This window comes from Dendrobates tinctorius, unplaced genomic scaffold (genome assembly GCF_039654945.1).
Source record: "Dendrobates tinctorius isolate UK_male_01 unplaced genomic scaffold, ASM3965494v1 ptg000049l, whole genome shotgun sequence".
Lineage (NCBI taxonomy): Eukaryota > Metazoa > Chordata > Amphibia > Anura > Dendrobatidae > Dendrobates > Dendrobates tinctorius.
The window spans coordinates 23,677,333-23,701,758 of record NW_027361717.1 but is presented as its reverse complement, the minus strand read 5'-3'; the positions used below and the strand labels follow the sequence as shown (position 1 = coordinate 23,701,758).

The window sequence follows — 24,426 nt, the reverse complement described above, 5'->3', positions numbered from 1 at the left end:
TGCTCTCGTGCGCAAAGGAGCCAATCCCCGCCTCTGGCCTCCCGAGGCAGAAGACGCCTTTCAAACTCTGAAGAGAGAATTCGCTACAGCGCCCGTTCTCCACCGTCCTGATGCCGAGAGACCCTTCATTCTCGAGGTCGACGCATCCTCCGTGGGAGCGGGGGCGGTTCTCCTGCAAAGAACCTCCTCTGGCCGGACTGTCACCTGTGGGTTCTTTTCTAAAGCCTTTTCTCCCCACGAACGCAATTACTCCATTGGGGACAAGGAACTACTGGCAATCAAACTGGCTTTAGAGGAATGGCGTTACCTTCTCGAAGGAGCTGTCCATCCCTTTACGATATTTACCGACCACAAGAATTTGGCCTATGTTCAGTCTGCCCAAAGGCTCAATCCCCGGCAAGCCCGATGGTCCCTATTTTTTGGACGCTTTGATTTCGAGCTCCACTTTCGTCCGGGTAATAAGAACATCAGAGCTGATGCCCTATCAAGATCATTTCTCCCGACCGATGAAGAGGAGAGCCCCGCTCACATCATCGATCCAGCAAAGATCGTCACCCTAGCCCCTCTAAGTTTGGTCAACCCACCACCAGGCAAGACCTTGGTATTGGACCATGACAGAGTAAGGGTTCTGCACTGGGGACACTCTTCTAAGGTCGCCGGGCATGTCGGAGCCAAGAGGACTCTATCCCTCATCTCCCGCCATTATTGGTGGCCTTCACTCCGCCAGGACGTCCTGGAATTTACCGCTTCTTGCTCATCCTGCGCCCGGAATAAGATTCCACGACAGCTACCCTCTGGTCTCTTACATCCTTTGCCGGTTCCATCAGTTCCCTGGAGCCACATCGCCATGGATTTCGTCACGGATCTACCTCCATCTTCCGGCTGCTCTGTCATTTTGGTGGTGGTAGACCGTTTTTCCAAAATGGCTCATTTCATCCCGCTACCTGGTCTGCCTTCTGCGCCCGAGTTGGCGAAGATCTTCGTGCATCATGTTTTCCGACTTCATGGTTTTCCCCAGCACATCGTGTCTGACCGTGGTGTTCAATTCACCTCTCGTTTCTGGAGAGCTCTCTCTAGCTCAATGGGGGTAGTCCTGGATTTCTCCTCCGCCTATCATCCACAATCCAACGGCCAAGTGGAGTGGATCAATCAGGTGTTAACCACTTATCTTCGACATTTTTCTAATGCACACCAAAGTAACTGGGTCTCACTGCTTCCCTGGGCGGAATTTGCTCACAACAATCACCCCAACGAGTCCTCTTCCAAATCTCCCTTTTTTGTAGTTTTTGGGCAGCATCCGGGCATTCCTCTTCCCGTGTCCCCCACCTCGGGCGTGCCGGCGGCGGACTCCTTGTCCTCAGAATTCTCTAAAATTTGGGAGGAGACTAAAAGGTCCCTTGAGAGAGCTAGCGATCGGATGAAAAGATACGCCGACAAGAGGCGCCTGGACACCCCTCCTTATCATCCAGGCGATAAGGTCTGGCTGTCCTCGCGCTTCCTCCGACTTAAAATCCCCTCTTATAAGTTAGGTCCACGTTACGTTGACCCCTTTGAGGTTTTGACTCGCATCAATGATGTAACCTATAAACTAAAATTGCCTGCCTCCCTGCAGATCCCCAACACTTTCCATGTCTCGCTTCTCAAACCCACAGTGTTTAATCGCTTTCAGCCAGCCTCGTCCCACGCTCCGCAACCTAGCTCCGCTGGGGACGTCTTTGATGTCAGGGACATCCAGGCAAAGAGGACCGTCCGAGGTAGAACCTTCTTTCTGGTAGATTGGGAAGGATTCGGTCCTGAGGAAAGGTCATGGGAGCCCCGGGAGAACATCAATGCTCCTCATATCATGAGAAGGTTTCTATCCCGCCTGAAGAAGGAGGGGAGTAAGAGAGGGGGTACTATTACGCGCCCCGATGCTCACCTGGGGTCCCCCTCCTCCCGGTGCATCCCTCCTTCATCCTCGCGCGGTGCCCTGTCTGGCTTTGCAGGGTCACGGCGCGTCAGAGGCACGCACATGCGCACTCGCTCGTTTCTGACCGCGGGGCATCCTGGGAGCACGTGACCCGGTGGCTCCGCCCCAACATGGCGGCGCCCACCGGGTATTTCTGTCTGGCGTCTTGAATGGTAAGACGCCTGTTTGTCTTTCTCTGTGGCGCTCAGCGTTCCTGCGCAGCGTCGCCCCGACTCTCAGGTCCCCCCTCTCTCCTAGTCTGCGCTCTGCTCTCCGCTCCATAGCCCCGTCTGGACCCCCGCTCAGTTCCCTCTGCTGCCTCCGTGCCTGACCCTCGCCTGGTCCTTCCCTGCTGCTGTCATCGGTAGCCCCTTAGCTAGGGTTCCGTCTGTACCCCTAGGTCAGTCCCCCCTAACCTTCCTTCCTTCTTTCTTCCAGCGTTCCTGCTCTGGCTCCATCCTGATCGGTCCTGGTTCCCTACGTTCTGTTCCCTCCTGCTCCGGGTCTACTCTAGTCAGTATCCTTTGGCCTTTCCCTCTGTACACTCCCTGGGTCGTCCCTTTGGTTCCGGCTGTCATGGTCTCACCCCCCTTGGGCCTGCCCCTAACACTCCCTGTATAGGGGGTGGTCATCACCTGGGCCGCTCGCCCTCGGGGGCTCTGGAGCCACGACCCAGAGGGTCCACTCTCTGGTTCCTACTTAGAACCGTCACAGCCGGAGGCCTTTACAATATGCAAGTGCTGTCCACTGCGTGAATGCAGGAAGAAGAAAGAAGAAATGCGTAGAGCAAGACAGGGAGGGATGGCAGGCAAATAAGCCTTGCCCATCAGACCGGACAGCGGCAATATACATACATCTGAACCGATATAAAAAAGGTATTTATGCATGAAAGGTGCGGGGTCAGGGGGAAGCAAAAGTACTAAGAGAATCCTTATGTGGCACACAATTGAATGATATTATTATATGATATCTCAAAAAAGGGGTGACAGATTCCCTTTAAACAATCTAAAGCGTGCTCTCACCAACGCCGTAATCGGGAAGGTCCACCTTACAACAGACACGTGGACAAGTACTTGTGGCCAGGGACGATACATCTCTGTCACGGCACACTGGCTCAACACGGTGGAGAGTGGGACAAAGTCTCAAACTGGAGCATCAACACATATCCTTCCCACGCCACGAATAGAGGGCCCAACCTCTATCAGGGATTCACCTCATCATATACGTCCAGTCTCCCCTCTTCCTCCTCCTCCGCCTCGTCATCCTATGCTGAATTACCCTCCACATCACTCCCAAGTTGGGAGCTGTGCGGCAAAACGCTCTGCTGAAGATGATCTGCTTAGGTAAAACACCACACACTGCAGCAGAGATGTGGCAAGGAATAAAACAACAGACCGATCATTGGCTCTCCCCACTGCAACTCCAACCTGGTTTGGTTGTCTGCGACAATGGGCGTAACCTGGTGGCTGCTTTAAAGCTCGGGAAGCTGGTACACGTGCCATGCATGGCTCACGTGCTGAACCTAGTGGTGCAGAAATTTCTAAAAACATACCCTGACTTGCCGTACCTACTTGAGAAGGTGCGCCGTATTTGTGCCCATTTCCGCCACTCCTCAACAGCTGTTGCCGGTCTTGCAGTGCTTTAAAAGCTATTTAATTTGCCAAATCACAGACTCATTTGCGACCCGCCAACACGGTGGAGCTCAACATATAATATGTTGGCAAGGGTAAGTGAGCCAACAGAGGGCACTTTCTGAATACCAGCTTAAACATGCCCGTCACAGCCAAGACACATAACAACTGTCGAGTGGGTGTGGATCGCTGATAATTGTGAGGTGCTTGACAGCTTTGAGTACTGCACCAAGCTTGTGAGCGGTGATCAGGCTATTATCACCGTAACCATCCCTATGCTATATCTGCTGAAAAAATTGCTGCAGAATAAAAAAATGGAATCTTTGCGTGCCCAGCAGCTGGGTATGGAGCAAGATTTCACAATGGGTGATCCTATCCAGCCCAGCCAATATCATCTGGTAACATTGGGGGATGAAGATGATGTTGAAAATGAGGAGGGAAAGGACTTCTTTTTCAGTGGTACCGAGGGGACACCTCATGCTACAGAGGGGAATCCCAGCCCCAGCTTCATGTCTGTCCAGCATGGGTGGGCTGGAGAGGAGGAGGTGGAGGAGGAGAGTCAGTGTGAGGAGAGGATGGGTATTGTTCCTCCTTCAGGGGTCACAGAACATTTGCCTCTTTGCAGCTTGGCACACATGGCACAGTTCATATCTGACTGTCTGTGCCAAGACCCTCGCGTAATCCACATTTTCAATAGCAACCTATACTGGTTGGCCACCTTTCTAGACCCACGGTACAAGGACAAATTTCCTTCGCTACTGTTGCAGTCACCAAGGGGTTTCACAATGGTATCCTTCAAGAAGGACGTTGTCGATCATTTGATGGCAACAGCACCCTCAGACACCACTGCTAGCAGAGATACCAGCTCTGTGCAACAGCATGCATTAATGGGGAAAGATACGCCAAGCAGGTCCAAAAGAGGTGGTGGTAAAATGTCCACAAACTGGGCCATCTTCAGTAAACTGGCTCATCACCAAGGACTAGCTGGAACAGTAGCAATGTCAAGGAGGGAGAAGCTGAACAAGATGGTCAACGACTATCTAAGTGACCATACCTGCTTCCTTCGTGACGCTTCTGTACCGTTTAATTACTGGGTATCCAAGCTGCATAGTTGGCCCAAACTCTCCTTCTATGCCTTGGAGGTGCTGGCCTGCCCTGCTGCTAGTGTGATGTCAGAGCGTGTTTTCAGTGCCTCTGGGGCAATCATCACAGATACACGCACACAGTTGACTACAGAGAATGCAGACAGGCTGACTCTGATAAAATTTAACAAGGACTGGATTTCGCAACAGTATTTAAGCCCTCCAGGTGATAGTATAGCAACCTAAAGTCACCCAAAACGTTATTTTTTTAAAAATTGGTCATCACGTCCATGCCTTCCCATACAAGCCCCTTTTCTTCTTATTACATATGTTTTCAAAACCTGCGTCTGACACATGTACCTCATGGTCAATAAGCTAAAAACAATGTTACGTTAAATAATATTTCCCATCGGAGGCACTTGTGATGAGATTGAGACCCTTCTTCCTTCAACCATGGTATCATGCCCCTTGGGCTAATTTTTGGAGACACTATGGCTATGCCTGGACATTGGGCACTGCCACCTCTATGCTAGCAGTCCTAGCTTCATCATAATTGTTTGGCCCTTCAGACCTGTCTTGCTTCCTTCAACTATGATACAGCCCCATGGGCTACTTTTTGGACACACTATGGCTATGCCTGGTCACTGGGCACTGCAACCTCTATGCTAGTAGTCCTAGTTACGTCATAATTGTTTGGCTCTTCAGACCTGTCTTGCTTACTTCATCAACTATGATACAGCCCCTTGGGCTAATTTTTGGACACACTGTGGCTATACCTGGACACTGGGCACTGCAACCTCTATGCTAGCAGTCCTAGCTTCATCATAATTGTTTGACTCTTCAGACCTGCCTTGCTTCCTTCATCAACCATGATACAGCCCCTAGGGCTAATGTTTTGAAGACACTATGTTTATGCCTACACATTGGGCAGTGGCACAACAAGGACAGTAGTCCAAGCTTTATAATTGTGAATCCCTTGTGATGAAGATGATGATGGGTGGCATCTTCCTGCGTTAACCATAACACAGCCCCTAGGGCAGATTGCTCTCCTTACACCACTTACACACTTAGCTGTCAGAAGATTGCCTCCATCATCACTCGCTCTTACGGCACTCCTGATATATCACTGGCACTGCGTAAGTGGTGTACGAGTCCCGCTCTGACATAAAAAAACCACAGGACTTCAAATAGTGTTTGTACAGTCTAGTGAAGCAGCGATGTAAAACCACTCGTGCAGCCCCTGACCAGGTGCCCCCATGTTATATACATTTGTTTACAGCATACATTTTTTTTATCATTTACACATTTTTTTAGCCTTTTCCTCAGCCCCCAGACCGCTTTGTAGAGTCCAGCAGACAATTACTCGCATTTTCCTTTGACTATCATTGGACTCGCTAATCGTACCGAATATTATGGTGTACTCGGTACGAATATAGCGAGTCCGAATACTTCACTACTCGCTCATCCCTACTTGTGCTGCAAAAAAAACAAGCTCATTATTATTTATTATTATAGCACCATTTACTCCATGGCGCTTTATATGTGAGGAGAGGTGTGCATAATAAAAACAAGTACAGTAATCTTAAACAATACTGGTCATGACTGGTACAGGATGAGTGAGGACCCTGCCCACGAGGGCTCACAATCTACAAGGGATGGGTGAGGATACAGTAGAAGAGGGTAGAGCTGGTCGTGCAGTGGTTTGGTGGGTCGGTGGTTACTGCAGGTTGTAGGCTTGTCGGAAGAGGTAAGTCTTCAGATTTTTTTTGAAGGTTTCCATGGTAGGCGAGAGTCTGATATGTTGGGGTAGAGAGTTCCAGAGTAGGGGTGATGCACATTAGAAATCTTGTATGCGATTGTGGGAAGAGGAGATAAGAGGGGAGTAGAGAAGGAGATCTTGTGAGGATCGGAGGTTGCGGATCTCATATAGCTATGTTGATGGAAAAAATAAAAAGTCATTGTGCATAGAGAAAGAGGAGGAAAAAACTAAAGCGCAAATACGAAAATTGGCTGCAAATAGAAGAACGATGTGTTTTGCACCCGTTAGTCTCTTGAGGTTACCATGGCAGTCGTCGTAGAAAATGAGCTTCAGATGAGACCAGGAGTAATTCTACAGACTGCAATATGTTAGTAATGTAGTATATAGTACTGCTTGACTAACAGCCTCTATGCTGTGTAACTTCAGGCAAGGGAGCAATCAGTCAAGCAGGAGGAAGCCGCAATGGGCAGGAAAAATAGCTGGCGTGACAGAAGCTTCAGATCTACCTTAGCTCTTTAGCTTCATTTGCAAATCAATTCAAACGCTGATTTTTCAGTAATAGAGGAATGGTCTAACCTTGTAAAAGTATATCTGGACTAAACTTTGAAATAGCTACATGTGCATATACGGTAAATAGTTTGGGAGGGGAAGGGGATGAAATTCTGTTGACAAAATGATTCTCTTTAAGAGCTCTCACTGGAGAGTTTCAACCCTCGTGCTGAACACTCAACCTTTTCTCCACAGATAATATTTTGGAAGATAAAGTTTGAAATTGGCAGAACAATGTTGATGTCACATTAAAGAAAAAAAAACTATCTTTGTGCCATAAAAAACAGAATTTCTTAACAAAATGAGACAGAGTTGAACCGGACTTGTTGCAAAACATTTGTGCAAATAACACAAGGACCTCTGATCTGCTCCCTCAGCTGCCCCCTTTATCAATAGAAGACAATATTATAACAGGCGAACAGCAGCTGGGTGAGACGCTCTTCGTATGGTGCCTAGTGAGAAATGAGGATAACTCTCCAAGTGCTGCTATGTCTCTGCCTGTTGGGTAAGTACATGTTCGTACAAGCTCTTCATGGAATATGCCAATTTGTAAATTGCATATTTAAAATATTGTTTCTGGAAAGAGATGTTTGTATTCAGGTTATCTTATTTTCCGGTTGGGTTAATCAGCCACTAGATCTCAACAGTAATAACTCCACTATCCGCTGTTATTTGTGGGGCTGTTGCTGTGCAATTACTCATGTAGCGAGCTAAAGCCAGCAAAAATATTCATAAGTATTAGGGATGAGTAAATCTGACGATATTTGAATTTGGCTTTGCTTGAATTTGGCTAGAAAATTAGGTTTACACTCAAAGCTAATCAAATATACAGTATATTATTGTGCTCTGATGTCTTTGGAGAACATAGTGAACATATGTAAAAAACGTTAAAAAAAAGCATTATACTCACCAAGCCCTCATCTGTCCTACTGTGCAGCCCTGAACTGGCCTTATCATTCTCTTCGGTTTGGTATCTAGTGTGATCTTCTGTACTTTCTGGCACCAGGCATCTTTGGCATCTTCCGACCATACCCTTGATCGGACCAAAGATAGGTGAGAGCCGGATGAGTATTAATTTTATTAATTTTTTTTGTTTTTATTTCACTGTCTCTTTGAATCCAGAAAAATGTCAGATGGCAATTTTGTTGGATTAGCGATTTAACGAAAATCTAATGGCTAAAAAATTCAGATTCTGATGAATCTTAAGATTTGTCTTAAAATTTAACAAATATATATTTGTACTGTCTTTGTTTGTGACGTTTTTTAGAAATAATGTTCAATTTCAAACAATAAACTTCAAGGCCTCCTAAATGATCATGATCCTCTGTACTTCTGTTGAGTGCTATGTCCCTTCTCAATAACTCCTTCTCCTGACAGTGAGTTGGCAAATACCTGATAGCAATAGATTGATCTCAACATGGAGAGTTATTTACTTATATGGATGAGGTGAAGACTGATAGTTTTGAATATAGTGACTGTCATCCATTATTTGACAAGTATTCATTAATTCATTACTATTTACAGACACCACATTTCATTGGAAGCTCATGATTATTCTCTCCGTTGCATACATAGCAGATACGAGCATAGCATAGCTGAGCAGCTGTACTAAAACTCTTTTGTCAGAGCAATAAGTATACTGTAGGAGGAATGGGATGTTTTATTTGTTTTTTTTTAGGAAAGGGTCATAGGTGCATCTGATTTTCATGAATTAGACAGGGTCATTAGGTGTAAACATTGCTGGTATCAGTGGGATCTTCAGCAAAGCATTAGCTGAGCTTTGCTTGCAACACTGATGTTAGATATTTTATTAGACAGGGTCATTAGGGGCATCTGAGTATACTTGATTGACAGCACTATAATAGGGTTCATGTAGCTGTGGGGAATCATCATAAAAGAGTTATAGGATCAAATCAGTGCAGATTTACAAATAGGTCTTATTGGCACACATGACATGACTACAATATAATTTTGTGAATAACCTTAAGGTGTCTCGCAGTGTAGGAAAGACTATGTGCAACACGAAGCGATGAGGGGAAAGGAGCCCAGCACAAGGGAAGGGGGGAGTGGAGACCGCTAGGCACCTATCCCCGAGCAGGAACCTTATCCTTGCCTGGTCCTGTCAATAAGCCCTGCTTAGAGAAGGACATGGTAAGCACTAGTCGATCCACAAGGACAGCACGGATCTTCTCTGGATCCATCCAAAAACCTGAAGATGGCAACAGGTACCTCAAAAGCTGCACCTCTTGGATGGCGAAAACACATTTTTCTAGTTTGGCATATAATTTGTTATCTCTTAATATTTGCAACACCTGTATAACATTCCCCCGGTGAGTCTCCAAATCAGGAGAGTAATCCAAAATATCATCTAGATAGATCACCACAAACCTACCCACCAAATGATGGAAAATATCATTGATGAAATGCTGAAATACCGCAGGTGCATGGTCAGACTGAAAGAATGATCAGACTCTTGAAATGACATTCAGGGGTATTGAACGCCTTCTTCCATTCATCTCCTTCTCTGACTCTAACCAGGTTGTAGGCCCTCCTTAATTCCAACTTGGAGAAAACCTTAGCTCCCACAACCTGGCTGACCAGATCAAGAATTAGAGGAAGAGGTTATGGATCTTAGATGGTAATTTGATTTAATTCCCGGAAATCTAAACAGGGACGGAGACCGCCATCTTTTTTCTTCACAAAGAAGAACCCTGCTGCCATGGGCAAAGATGAGGGTCTGATGTTTATGGGTCGCCCTCCCAGGGCTGTGGGGTACTCGGTACCCGGCCGGTATCAGCGGGATGTGTCACAGCAGCAGTGACCCGGACCGTGGCCCTGGGCGCCCAAGTAATAGGAAAATGGGAATGGTGGAATGTAGTTAGATGAATAGTTCGTGACGCCACCTGTGGTGCTCGGCAAGGGAGGTGTTAAGCCGACGCTGCATGCAGATCCGCTAGGACTGATGGTATGGTGCAGCAAAGATGTAAAATCTCCCTACAGGTGAAGCTGTAGTCCCAGGGCAGTGTAGATGTGGTTGGCACGGGGATGTAGCGGTGCCAGAAAGGTAGGAAGCAGACAAGACACAGCAGGGTGCAATTTCTGTACCTTTACTTGGTAAATGCAGTCCAGGGTCCTTATTACAGATGGTACCAGAGCAGGCTAGCCTGGAAGCAACTCAGGGATTCTCTCTCAGCAGATGGGCTGTGCAGTCTCCTTCTTAGTGCTTATTTGAGGGATCTCCAGTACCGAGTTACACTGAAGTTCCTCCTGTCAGATGTTCCCAAGAACTCTACTTGTATGACAAACAGCTGTAGCCTGTTCCAGGGACTCCTCACTTCTAAGTCCCAGGTCACTATCAGTGTTGATGCTGTGCCCTCAAGTCTTACATGGGAGTATTGCATTTACAGCCTTCTACTCCTCTGGTGTCTGCTGTAAGACCATCAGTATCCATACAGCCATGGAGACCAGGCTACAGTTCATGCGCTCTTATGGAAGATGAGCTCTTCCTCTCAGCTCTATCTCAGTGCTCCTTCCACACGTCTGCACACTTCACCCTCCGCAGACTAACTCCTCACTCCTTCCTCTTGGCCCTCAGAGAGCACTCCTCCCCTTAATCCCGGTTCAGAGTTCCCCCTGCTGGCCTGGAGTGGAACTGTGTTGCATGCATACATTGACTGCGAGAGAGACCCGTCATTGCCTCCAAGCCTGGCATTACCCTCCCCTGGAGGAAGGCAAAGCCACTGTGGCGACCATACTCCTGGGGGCACCACATTCCCCCCTAGTGCAAGTCAGCACTCCTGGACTGAACAAAACATGAAACATATATACAGTTAAACAATAATAATTGTGCAAGATTTAAAAATGAAAAAGTAACAAAAACCAAGTGCTTCAAAAATGGTCCTATGATGATAAGTCCAATCATCAATGTCCATGGTCCATTCCTGGGCAAATGGTGAGCTATTTACAAGGAAAGTTTTTAACCACACGCAGTCCTGTGGTCCAATGTCCATAAACAAGGGAAAAAACTGGAAAATTTAAAGGAAAGTCTTACAGGTTACCTGTAGGTACAAAAGGTTAAACAGTTACACATATACATACATTTTAACAGTCATATTACTTTATATGCGGAATCTAATGGGTGGTATACCTTGGGTGATACGAGTATATCTGTGTAACACTGGTGTTGTGATGGCCCTTACTGATTGTCTGGTTCTAACTACTGTTGTAGTATGTGAACTGGGTGGTACATGTCTACGTGTTCTTAGAGTCACTATGGGCATGTCAGATTCACTACTGGCAGGGCGAGAGTTCTCTGTCTCCACTGCTGGTGTAGCATCTGCTGCCTGATTTTCCTGATCTTCAGGGTTTTCTGGAATCACGTCTTCCTGTGCTACCAATTGGGGAAATGTCAACACTGGCACCACTATAGCATCATTTACTTTAGTCCAATTCACAGGGAATTCTCCAAGTATTGTGCTGACCTTCTCTTCTTCCTCTAGGGGTTGGATGTTATCTGGTTCTTCCATTCTTTCCTTCAACAGGTCAGGACATAGTTTCAGGTGATCTCTTGATATTGCTGCTGAGGTTTCTCCTCCATCTTTGCTAATAAGGCATACCTTGTTATTATCAAAGTTTGAGGGCAGAATGGTATAAGGTTCAGCTTCCCATTGATCATCCAATTTGTGCAATCTTCTCTTCCTTTTTAAGACTTGTTCTCCCGGCGAAAAAGGAACGGCAGGTGCATTTTGATTGTAATGCTTCTCCTGCTTTTGTCTTGCCTGGGCTAGACTCTTCTCCACACACTCTTGTACTCTTCTGTACTGTTGCTGCCTCTCTGTGTCCCAGTCAGCATCTGGTGACGTTACTTCAGGTGTCAGGACTCCCATATCCAAATCAATAGGCAGCTTACCAGGTCTTGCTCTCATTAGGTAGGCTGGGGTACAGTTGGTGGAATTCACAGGGATATGGTTGTAGAGGTCTACCAGATCTGGCAACTTTTCTGGCCACACATTTCTCTCCTCCAAAGGCAATGTCTACAGTAGGTCAATCACTACCTGGTTCATCTTCTCACACATGCCATTGGTCTGTGGATGGTACGGGGTTGTCCGGATCTTCTTGCAACCATACAAGTTACAGAATTCCTGGAATACTTCTGCTTCAAAAGCTGGACCTTGATCTGTAAGTACTCTTTCAGGGTAACCATGTGGTCTACAGAAGTGCTGCTGGAATGCTCTGGCTGCTGTCCTGGCTGGTTGATCTTTGACAGGCACAACTACCAGGAATCTTGAGTAGTGGTCCATGATGGTAAGAGCATAGAAGTATCCTGAACGGCTTGGAACCAGCTTCACATGGTCCAGGGCTACCAACTCAAGTGGCTGTTTGGTGATGATTGGCTGTAGAGAAGCTCTCTGGCTGTTTCAATCCTTTCTGCGCAGGTTACATGGTCCACACTCCCGGCACCACTTTTCAATGACTTTCCTCATACCAGCCCAGTAGAACCTCTCCCGGAGCAAGGCTTCCAACATCTTCCATCCAAAGTGTCCAGCTCCATTGTGGTATGCTTCCAGGACCATTGATGCCTCTCTCTTTGGGACTATCACCTGCTAGACCAGCTCATGAGTGCGGGCATTGATACTCCTCCGACACAGCTTTCCTTCATAAATGAACAGCCTCTCTCCTTCCACAACTGCTGGGTTTCCTCAGAAGCATCCGACTCTGGGCGTGAGTCAGCTTGTGACAGTAGCTCCTTCACCAGGCGGACTGCAGGGTCACTATCTTGCGTTTCTGCCCAGTCATGATGGGGCAATGGATTCAGGGTGACCTCCTTCAAGCCAGACCATCGGTTTCTCACTCCTTGGGCACGTTGGGCCGCAATTGGCCGGTGGAAGGGAGGTAGCTCTATTTCTTCAAGAGCCTCAGGGTCTTCTCCTGCATCAGGCAGATTAGGCATCCTGGACAGCGCATCAGCATTGGCATTCTTGTGCCCTGATTGGTACTTGATGGTGAATTCATAGTTAGAGAGCCGAGCCATCCATCGGTGCTCAAGTGCACCTAGTTTTGCAGTTTCCAAGTGGGTCAACGGATTGTTGTCCATGAAGATAGTAAACTTGGCGGAGGCTAGGTAATGTTTGAACCTTTTAGTGACAGCCCAGACTATGGCAAGGAACTCCAGCTTGAAAGAACTATAGTTGTCAGGGTTCCTTTCAGTGGGACGCAGCTTCCTGCTGGCATAGGAGATCACTCTTTTCCATTCTGTACCTGCGACAGTACTGCTCCTAGTCCCACAATGCTGGCATCAGTGTACAGCACAAAGGGTTTGTCATAATCTGGGTAGGCCAGAACTTCGTCACCTGTGAGGGCCATCTTCAGCTGAGTGAAGGATCTCTCCAACTCTTCAGTCCATTCAAAGGTGGAATTTTTCTGTTTGGTCTTCTTGGACTGCCCCACCAGAAGATTTTGCATAGGGGTGGCTATTTCAGTAAAGCCTTTGATGAATCTTCGGTAGTAGCCTATCAGTCCAAGGAATTGGCGTACTTCATGAAGGTTGCTGGGCTTCAGCCAGTCCCAGATGACTGTGACCTTGTCAGGATCTGGTGCCACACCTTCTGCACTGACCACATGACCGAGGTACTGTACCTTGGGCTTCAGGAGGTGGCATTTGTAAGGCTTCACCTTCAGGCCAAAATTGGACAAAGCTTCAAACAGCCAGGTGTTCCAGATGATCTTCATAGGTTTTGGAGAAAACAATGACATCATCCAGGTACAACAGGACCGTCTCAAAGTTCATGTGTCCCAGGCAGCACTCCATCAGCCGTTGAAATGTTCCTGGAGCAGTGCAGAGCCCGAATGGCATATAGCTGAACTCACAGAGACCCATTGGAGTGGTAAATGCTGTTTTCTCCTTGTCTGCCTCTGCCACGGGAACCTGCCAATACCCACTAGTGAGATCCAAGGTGGAAAAGTAGTTGGCAGTTTTAAGTGCACCTAATGATTCCTCAATTCTAGGTAATGGGTAGGCGTCTTTATGTGTAATGCTGTTAATTTTCCTGTAATCAACACACATTCTCATGGTACCATCCTTTTTCTTTACAAAAACTATGGGAGCTGCCCATGGGCTACAACTGTCTCTGATATCCCCAGCTTCCTTCATCTCTCTCAACATAATCTTAGCACATTGGTATTGTGTTGGGGGTATAGGCCGGTACCTTTCTTTAATGGGTGGATGATCTCCAGTGGGGATTTGATGTTGAACCCCTTTTGCCTGCCCAAAATCTAGTGGGTGTTTGCTGAATACCCTCTCATATTCTTGTGTCACTCTGTAAACCCCATTTTTCTGGTATGAGGGTGTAGAGTCAGTTCCCACCTGCAGTTGCTGACACCACTCCTCTGGCTGCTTCACAGAGCCATTGTCCTCCACCTGGTCGGATGAGACCAAGGGCTCTGCTGCCTGCAATGAGTTGTTATTAACAGTGAGCAGCTTAGCAACTGTGGCGTACCGAGGTATTGTGGCCTCCTCCTCCCCACAATTCAAGAGGCGTACAGGCACTCTCCCTTTTCGTACATCAACCACCCCTCTGGCTGTCAGGACAGTGGGCCTGCTATCGGAGTATACTGGTTCTACCCATGCCTGGTAATCTCTCCCTCTGAGACCTATAGCTGCCCGACACCAAATCAACATTTCACACCTGGGGGGTATTGCAATGGGGAAGGGATCAGTCACTCTGACACTGCCAATTTCTCCGCCAGAGAGTTCTACCTGTTGTCTTTGCATCAGGGCTCTGATCTCCTTCTGCAGGACTCGTTGTTCACTGGAACCAGCAGTCTCAGCCACCTATTGCAACAAGACAATAACCTCGGAAAGACAGTTTTCAATTACATTTGTACCAAGAGTCATCATGAGATTACATTCACGTCGATCAATATCCACAACTATCAGACTTTGAGATTTTAACTCTACCCGACCCACTTTAACAGTAATCTCTTTACATCCAATCTGCGGCAAAGACTGACCATTACTGGCAACTACTGTCAGTTCATCAGTTGGGCCACGGGTAAGTTCAGAATCAGCCCAATACCTCTTGTAAAGAATGTATGGCATAGTGGTCACCTGAGAGCCAGTGTCCAGCAGAGCGTTCATGGGGATACCGTCAATCACCACTGGAAGGATTGGTCTCCCTCCAACATACTTGGCTCTCCAGTTCTTTGGGCCTGGGGATCCTATTCCTGGGGGTTGGCCCTCTGCCCCAGGGGTTGCTCGTTTAAAGGACAGAATCTTGCAAGATGACCTGCCTTATAACAGCGACGACAGATGGGACGTCTGTCCTGGTCATAGCAATCATTGTTCCTCCCTCGGAGTGGCGGAGCTCTCCTCTTCCGGAGCCACGGGACATCCTGTGGACTGGAAGCCAGCTGGATCTTTTCCTTGGAGGACACTTGCAGTGACTGCACGGTTTTAGTAAGCGCAGCCATTCCTTTGGTCAACTCCTGGACCTGAAGACGCAGCTCTTCAGTTGGATCTTTATCCAGAGTGTGTGCATCAGCCTCCACAGGGATGGAAGGGAAAGACATTGCTTCCTGGTGGTAGGTGATCGCTGGGTGCCTCAGGGGCACTGGACAGCTGTCAGTGGGTTCCTGCAGTACCCGTATAGCCCTGTCCTTAAAATCAGCAAAGTCCAGATCAGGGTCTTGCAGGGTTATGATGCGCAACTGTCCTCTGTGTGTACTGGATAGAAGTCCTTCAATGAACTGCTCCTTTAACAGTTTATCTTCCTCCTTCACACTGTCAGGATCAACTTGCTTAACTGCTCGCAGCGCCTCCTGCAGGTTGAGAGCATAGTCCCTTATACTATCCTGCGCCTTCTGTTTACAGCCAAAGAACCTCATCTTGATTTCAGCTGCAGTGCGAGTGTCAAAGGTGCTTCTCTGCTTGGCCAGGATCTTTGCAACAGTCTTTATCAGTGTCGTGCCAGGCTTTCACCTCTTTCTGTGCTGCACCCGTTAGCTGTCCAATCAGGATATTCACTTTCTGGCTTTCAGACAGAGGGTATACTTTAAACAAACTGCACAGTCTCTCTTTAAATTCATTCAGGGTATGTGACTCACCCGAGTATTGCGGTAGCCAGGCTCTCCCGGAAGGTAGGGCATAGACAGCAGCATTATGGGGACCGCTGCGGCGGACGCTACTCCTTGCGGCGCTGCTGGGTTGGCGACGGCATCCGCCGCTACATTGCTGCTTGGCACAGACATTCTCTCCCCCCTAGTTAAAATTAGCCAGGGCCGGGGGGTTGTGTGAGCTCATCAGCGGCCGCTTCGCAGGCCTGATGCTACGGGCTGTAGGCCTCAGCTCCTCCCCTTCTCGCGCGCTGTCCTCTCTTCTTGCTCGACACTTCACTTCTTCGCGCTCTGTTGCAGGCTCCGCCCACGAAGGCCTGCCCCTTTTTCTTCCCGCACGCGCCAAGCAGGGCGGCAATGGCGGCAATTGGCGCCAATTTCACACACAGTCTATAGCACAGGACCCGGGGATACCGGGCTCCGTAATCCTGTTTGTGACGCCAAGTTGGGTCGCCCTCCCAGGGCTGTGGGGTACTCGGTACCGGGCCGGTATCAGCAGGATGTGTCACAGCAACAGTGACCCGGACCGTGGCCCTGGGCGCCCAAGTAATAGGAAAATGGGAATGGTGGAATGTAGTTAGATGAATAGTTCGTGACGTCACCTGTGGTGCTCGGCAAAGGAGGTGTTAAGTCGACGCTGCATGCAGATCCGCTGGGAACGATGGTATGGTGCAGTAAAGATGTAAAAGCTCCCCCAGGTGAAGCTGTAGTCCCAGGGCAGTGTAGATGTGGTTGGTACGGGGATGTAGCGGTGCCTGAAAGGTAGGAAGCAGACAAGACACAGCGGGGTGCAATTTCTGTACCTTTACTTGGTAAATGCAGTCCAGGGTCCTGATTACAGATGGTACCGGAGCAGGCTTGCCTGGAAGCAACTCAGGGATTCTCTCTCAGCAGATGGGCTGTGCAGTCTCCTTCTTAGCGCTTATTTGAGGGATCTCCAGTACCGAGTTACACTGAAGTTCCTCCTGTCAGATGTTCCCAAGAACTCTACTTGAACGACAAACAGCTGTAGCCTGTTCCAGGGACTCCTCACTTCTAAGTCCCAGCTCACTATCAGTGTTGCTGTTGTGCCCTCAAGTCTTAGATGCGAGCAGGCCCGGCGTCAGCACCTGACGTACCCGGGCAAGTGCCGGGGCCCTGGCGCGACGGAAGGGCCCACACACGCTGTCTGGCTGCTGGGGAATGCGACCTAATCTGATTCAGTGGCTCCGGCAGGAGACGTGCGCCTTAGCCAATCACAGTCCAGCAGCCCCGGAGTGTCTTCCTTTGATTGGTGGGAGAGCTCCCCTCCCCTGTCTCTTGTCACGTGTGCCGCGGCCCGCAGGGAGGGAGTGACGAGGCGGAAACAGGACAGGGTGGAAGGAGGACGCAGGCACATGGAGGGAGCTGGGTGGCGACCGGACACCGGCGACGGCGAGAGTCTATACACATCTCCTGACCTGCCTACCACCCGCCAGGCTGCAGTGTGGTCCGGAGCCGCCAGTGTCAGGGAGGCACTGCAGGTATGTGACGGGCCCACCGCAACAAGGGTGTCTCCCCCACGTCTCACAAATATCAGTTGTGGCAAACTCTCCTCAGAGTTCCCTGCATTCCTCACTTTCCCACTACCAGAGAAACACACTGACGATGTTCATGCTCTGTGGAGCCTTTATTTCTGCCTGGCAGCATGCCCGCCACACTAAGGTCTGTGGGAGACTTGTTGGGACTGGCAGAAGATTTTCCACGACGTATCTGCAGTAAAATCCATTCCCAGTGTGTCACATGCGGATTTTATCAGGGATTTTCTCCTATATCCGCACAAATCTGCCTCACAGGTCAATTACCCTTCAGTTTGAATATACACCATTAGACATTAGTCACAAGCACCTCACTGTGGTACGTGCAGTCGATGCCACGTTCACTGATGGAGAAGCGCCTATGCTAGGAAGCTGCCGAAACAGATGTTACCAACCTTCCATACTGGCGGAAATATGACGAAAGCAAACCCGCTAAAGGTTAAGCAGAAAGTGGACACAATTGCAGAACCATGTACACTGCCAATATTCAGCACAGAAACCCATAAGGGAAATCTGCACCAAGTGCGCATCGACTATAATAAAATTATTGCACGTGACCATTCCCATATTCCAGGGCAACCCTGATGTGTGGTCACTGCTTGGTAGTTGGCACCTGATGTGTGGTCACTGCTTTCTGGCAGTTGGCACCTGATGTGTGGTCACTGCTTTCTGGCAGTTGACACCTGATGTGTGGTCACTGCTTTCTGGTAGTTGGCACCTGATGTGTGGTCACTGCTTTCTGGTAGTTGGCACCTGATGTGTGGTCATTGCTTTCTGGTAGTTGGCACCTGATGTGTAGCCACTGGCGGCTGACCTATATTTCTCTGCTGTATTTGTGCATCATGAATCGTGGTATGTGTTCAAGGGGGGCCCACTGAGACTATTTCGCCGGGAGCCCTCAAAAACCTGGAGCCGGCCCTGGATGGGAGTATTGAATTTACAGCCTTCTACTCCTCTGGTGTCTGCTGTAGGACCATCAGTGTCCATACAGCCGTGGAGACCAGGCTACAGTCCATGCGCTCTTACGGGAGATGAGCTCTTCCTCTCAGCTCTATCTCAGTGCTCCTTCCACACGTCTGAACACTTCACCCTCTGCAGACTAACTCCTCACTCCTTCCTCTTGGCCCTCAGAGAGCACTCCTCCCCTTAATTCCGGTTCAGAGTTCCCCCTGCTGGCCTGGAGTGGAACTGTGTTGCATGCATAGATTGACTGCGAGAGAGACCCGTCATTGCCTCCAAGCCTGGCATTACCCTCCCCTGGAGGAAGGCAAAGCCACTGTGGCGACCATACTCCTGGGGGAGCCACATGTACATTCTCAAACCTCTCTGCAATGAAATCCTTCATGACTTGTCTCTCAGGACTAGAAAGATTATATAGTATGGAGTTTGGTAGTTTAGCTCTGGGGGTCAGGTTAATAGGACAGTCATATTCACAAGGAGGAGGCAAATCATCGCACCCCCTCTCAGAGGAACCGTCCTTAAACCCTGACAAAAATCTGGGTAAGGTTTCTATAGAGACTGTAGAAAGGGAAATATTTAAACAGTTCTCATGGCAGTAATCCCCCCACTCAATGATCTTCCTGGCTTGCCAATCCACCAACGGATTATGTTTCATCAACCAAGGAAGACCCAATATAATTGGGGTGGGAAGACCATCCAGGACATAGTAAGGAATTATTTCAGAATGAACTGACTCCACCCTCAGTGTTATATTCTGTATAATTTGAGTGAGAGAATTTTGTACAAGTGGCGCTGAGTTAATGGCATAGATGGGAATGGGCTTAGTTAAAATACAGCAAGCTAGCCCGTGAGTTCTGGCAAACTCAGCATCAACCATGCTGACTCTAGCTCCATTGTGAACAAACACAGAAATCTCCTTGGTTTTGCTCTTCAGCACCACCTCTGCTGTCAGGACAAACAGGAACAGCAGGATGATGATAGATGCACCCCCTGATTATTTCACTCAAGACTACCAAGTGTTAATGACATAGCGGCCTCCATTAACTCAGATTTCAAACACTGCCAAGTAGAGTTGAGCGACTTTTGGTTTTTTAGGGTCTCGTTTCGTTTCGTGAAACCCGACTTTTCCAAAAGTCGGGTCGAGCAAGATCGTCCGATTATAGGGAAAAGTCGGGGTCGTACCGAAACACGAAACCCAATGTAAGTCAATGGGGAATAAAAGTCGGCAGTGAGAGGAGGACAGGAAACACACCAACAGTGCCCATTTGAATGCCAAAAGCATCAATTCTTCTTACTTAAGCTTGTCAACCTTAATTAACTTCATAATACAAGTTACGCACTGAAAAATGGGGGTTATTTGGCTACAGTTGTGGGGGGGAGGGCTGGCTCCAGGTTTTCATGTGCCCTGGGCGAAAGAGCGCCCCTTTAACACATACCACAACTCATCATGCTCCGATACGGCAGAGAAATAGCGGTATAGTACAATGAAAAATACTTCACTTTTTACATCTCATGACGAGGCCCATCTATTTCTCCATACAGAATCATTGGTACCATATAATGTTTGAAACAGTATATGATGAGCTCCACATAATGCTACAGTATATGTTGGTCCCCATGGATGAAGCTCCACTGTCTTATGGGCCCAAATAATGCTCCAAACATAATGGGCCCCATTTCTAATGCTCTAGTGTATAATGGGCCCTGTAAATGCTGCTCCAGTGTCTGATGTCCACCTTTGGAATGTTCCAGTGTATGGTGGGCCCCATCTATCATTCTCCAGAGTATAGAGCTCCCCAAAAATTGCTGTCCCAACATTGAAAACAATCAAATAAGTCTCCTCGCTAGGGAATCCCTGTACTTGTCTGGACTCCTCGTCGTCCCCATCTTCCATCTCACTGCACAGTATTTCAACCTTGCAAGTGCTGTGATCCTGAGCAAGCAGGGGGGCCCACTCGTTGGCGACGGCACTGGCACAGGGCCCCTGATAGTACGGTGGTGTGTCTGATGGCGGGTGGGCCGAACCTGCACTTTCATCTGCAGCTTCCTCTTTGTCACCGTGTAAGATGGAACTGTATATGGGAAGGGTAACCTGAGTTTCATCAGGGTCAGATTCAGGCCGTGTAGCGTGCGAGGGGAATGTAGTGGTCTGGGTCAATGTACCAGCAGATTCATCGAGCAGTGGCTGGGCATCAGTGCACTTGTGTCGCCCCCAGGAGTACGGTCGCCACAGTGGCATTACCTTCTTCTTAGGGAGTGTGATGTCATGCTTGGGAGCAACGAAGGATCTCTCTAGCAGGTTAACTGATTGGGCGGCGTTATTCCCACGAGTCATGACCCTCCAAACAGCGTTCATGAAGGCAAAGTGTTTGTTTTACGTGGGCAGTATGGTTGCAAAGCTGAACCTTAAAGGAATGTCCAGAAGGGCACCACCAGGAGTGGAGCCTATGGTTAAATTCGACTCCACCTGGGAAACCTCAACCATGCCAGCTACAGAACAGATGCACACATTGCAAGCTTAATTCCGTTAACGAACGAGACTCCGTCATGCCCCGCGGTCCGAGTCCGGCTTACTAGAGGGACACGTGAGGCTCTGGCACATGAGATTGGCCAATAACTGGTGTGTCATGCCCTTACATGTCCGTGGCTGCATGTGCGCTACACTGAAAAGGCCAGCGTTTGTCGCTTACAGGTGCAGATAACCCGCTGAACAACGTTAGTGATGGGGATCACTGATTACAATTATTACCCGCGAACAATGATTTCCCAGTAAGTGCAGGTCAACCGCAGTTCCGGAATTAGGCCTAACCGTCATTCCTGAAAAAATGAAAAACTGACGTATGCAAACCACAGGTGCTGTAGCTTGCTTAACAGCTCGCCAGCCGTTCTCACGCCCAGTATGGATTACACGTGATTGCGCAAAGGTGAGAAAGGGTACCGTATCCCCAGATAACATGTATGGATAGCGTACACATTCAAAATATATGTCTATACATCAGGAGGCAGGCTCAGACGGTGTTAGGCCCAGTATGGATTGCACGTGATTGCACAAAGGTTAGAAAGGGTACCGTATCCCCAGATAACATGTATGGATAGCGTACACATTCAAAATATATGTCTATACATCAGGAGGCAGGCTCAGACGGTGTTAGGCCCAGTATGGATTGCACGTGATTGCACAAAGGTTAGAAAGGGTACCGTATCCCCAGATAACATGTATGGATAGCGTACACATTCAAAATATATGTCTATACATCAGGAGGCAGGCTCAGACGGTGTTAGGCCCAGTATGGATTGCACGTGATTGCACAAAAGTTAGAAAGGGTACCGTATCCCCAGATAACATGTATGGATAGCGTACACATTCAAAAAATATGTCTATACATCAGGAGGCAGGCTCAGACGGTGTTAGGCCCAGTATGGATTGCACGTGATTGCACAAAGGTTAGAAAGGGTACCGTATCCCCAGATAACATGTATGGATAGCGTACACATTCAAAATATATGTCTATACATCAGGAGGCAGGCTCAGACGGTGTTAGGCACAGTATGGATTGCACGTGATTGCACAAAGGTTAGAAAGGGTACCGTATCCCCAGATAACATGTATGGATAGCGTACACATTCAAAATATATGTCTATACATCAGGAGGCAAGCTCAGACGGTGTTAGGCCCGGTATGGATTGCACGTGATTGCACAAAGGTGAGAAAGGGTACCGTATCCCCAGATAACATGTATGGATAGTGTACACATTCAAAATATATGTCTATACATCAGGAGGCAGGCTCAGACGGTGTTAGGCCCAGTATGGATTGCACGTGATTGCACAAAGGTTAGAAAAGGTACCGTATCCCCAGATAACATGTATGGATAGCGTACACATTCAAAATATATGTCTATACATCAGGAGGCAGGCTCAGACGGTGTTAGGCCCAGTATGGATTGCACGTGATTGCACAAAGGTTAGAAAGGGTACTGTATCCCCAGATAACATGTATGGATAGCGTACACATTCAAAATATATGTCTATACATCAGGAGGCAGGCTCAGACGGTGTTAGGCCCAGTATGGATTGCACGTGATTGCACAAAGGTTAGAAAGGGTACCGTATCCCCAGATAACATGTATGGATAGTGTACACATTCAAAATATATGTCTATACATCAGGAGGCAGGCTCAGACGGAGTTAGGCCTAGTATGGATTGCACGTGATTGCACAAAGGTGAGAAAGGGTACCGTATCCCCAGATAACATGTATGGATAGCGTACACATTCAAAATATATGTCTATACATCAGGAGGCAGGCTCAGACGGTGTTAGGCCCAGTATGGATTGCACGTGATTGCACAAAGGTTAGAAAGGGTACCGTATACCCAGAAAACATGTATGGATAGTGTACACATTCAAAATATATGTCTATACATCAGGAGGCAGGCTCAGACGGTGTTAGGCCCAGTATGGATTGCACGTGATTGCACAAAGGTGAGAAAGGGTACCGTATCCCCAGATAACATGTATGGATAGCGTACACATTCAAAATATATGTCTATACATCAGGAGGCAGGCTCAAATGGTGTCAGGCACAGTATGGATTGCACGCGATTGCACAAAGGTTAGAAAGGGTACCGTATCCCCAGATAACATGTATGGATAGCGTACACATTCAAAATATATGTCTATACATCAGGAGGCAGGCTCAGACGGTGTTAGGCCCAGTATGGATTGCACGTGATTGCACAAAGGTTAGAAAGGGTACCGTATCCCCAGATAACATGTATGGATAGCGTACACATTCAAAATATATGTCTATACATCAGGAGGCAGTCTCAGACGGTGTTAGGCCCAGTATTGATTGCACGTGATTGCACAAAGGTTAGAAAGGGTACCGTATCCCCAGATAACATGTATGGATAGCGTACACATTCAAAATATATGTCTATACATCAGGAGGCAGGCTCAGATGGTGTTAGGCCCAGTATGGATTGCACGTGATTGCACAAAGGTTAGAAAGGGTACCGTATCCCCAGATAACATGTATGGATAGCGTACACATTCAAAATATATGTCTATACATCAGGAGGTAGGCTCAGACGGTGTTAGGCCCAGTATGGATTGCACGTGATTGCACAAAGGTTAGAAAGGGTACCGTATCCCCAGATAACATGTATGGATAGCGTACACATTCAAAATATATGTCTATACATCAGGAGGCAGGCTCAGACAGTGTTAGGCCAGTATGGATTGCACGTGATTGCACAAAGGTGAGAAAGGGTACCGTATCCCCAGATAACATGTATGGATAGTGTACACATTCAAAATATATGTCTATACATCAGGAGGCAGGCTCAGACGGTGTTAGGCCCAGTATGGATTGCTGGTGATTGCACAAAGGTGAGAAAGGGTACCGTATCCCCAGATAACATGTATGGATAGCGTACACATTCAAAATATATGTCTATACATCAGGAGGCAGGCTCAAACGGTGTAAGGCACAGTATGGATTGCACGTGATTGCACAAAGGTTAGAAATGGTACCGTATTCCCAGATAACATGTATGGATAGCGTACACATTCAAAATATATGTCTATACATAAGGAGGCAGGCTCAGACGGTGTTAGGCCCAGTATGGATTGCACGTGATTGCACAAAGGTTAGAAAGGGTACCGTATCCCCAGATAACATGCATGGATAGCGCACACATTCAAAATATATGTCTATACATCAGGAGGCAGGCTCAGACGGTGTTAGGCCCAGTATGGATTGCACGTGATTGCACAAAGGTTAGAAAGGGTACCGTATCCCCAGATAACATGTATGGATAGCGTAC

The 24,426-nt window shown here is 48.0% G+C and overlaps 1 protein-coding gene across 1 annotated transcript in view; it reads left to right on the top strand.

Moving 5' to 3' along the window:
* Positions 1-7,318: 7,318 nt before the first annotated feature.
* Positions 7,319-24,426, top strand: part of LOC141091144 (saxiphilin-like) — a 191,017-nt gene continuing 173,909 nt past the window's right edge. Inside the window, exon 1 of the mRNA XM_073576541.1 lies at positions 7,319-7,474. Coding sequence (XP_073432642.1) covers positions 7,432-7,474 — 43 coding nt within the window. The 5' untranslated portion in view covers positions 7,319-7,431. The remainder of the gene's footprint in view (positions 7,475-24,426) is intronic.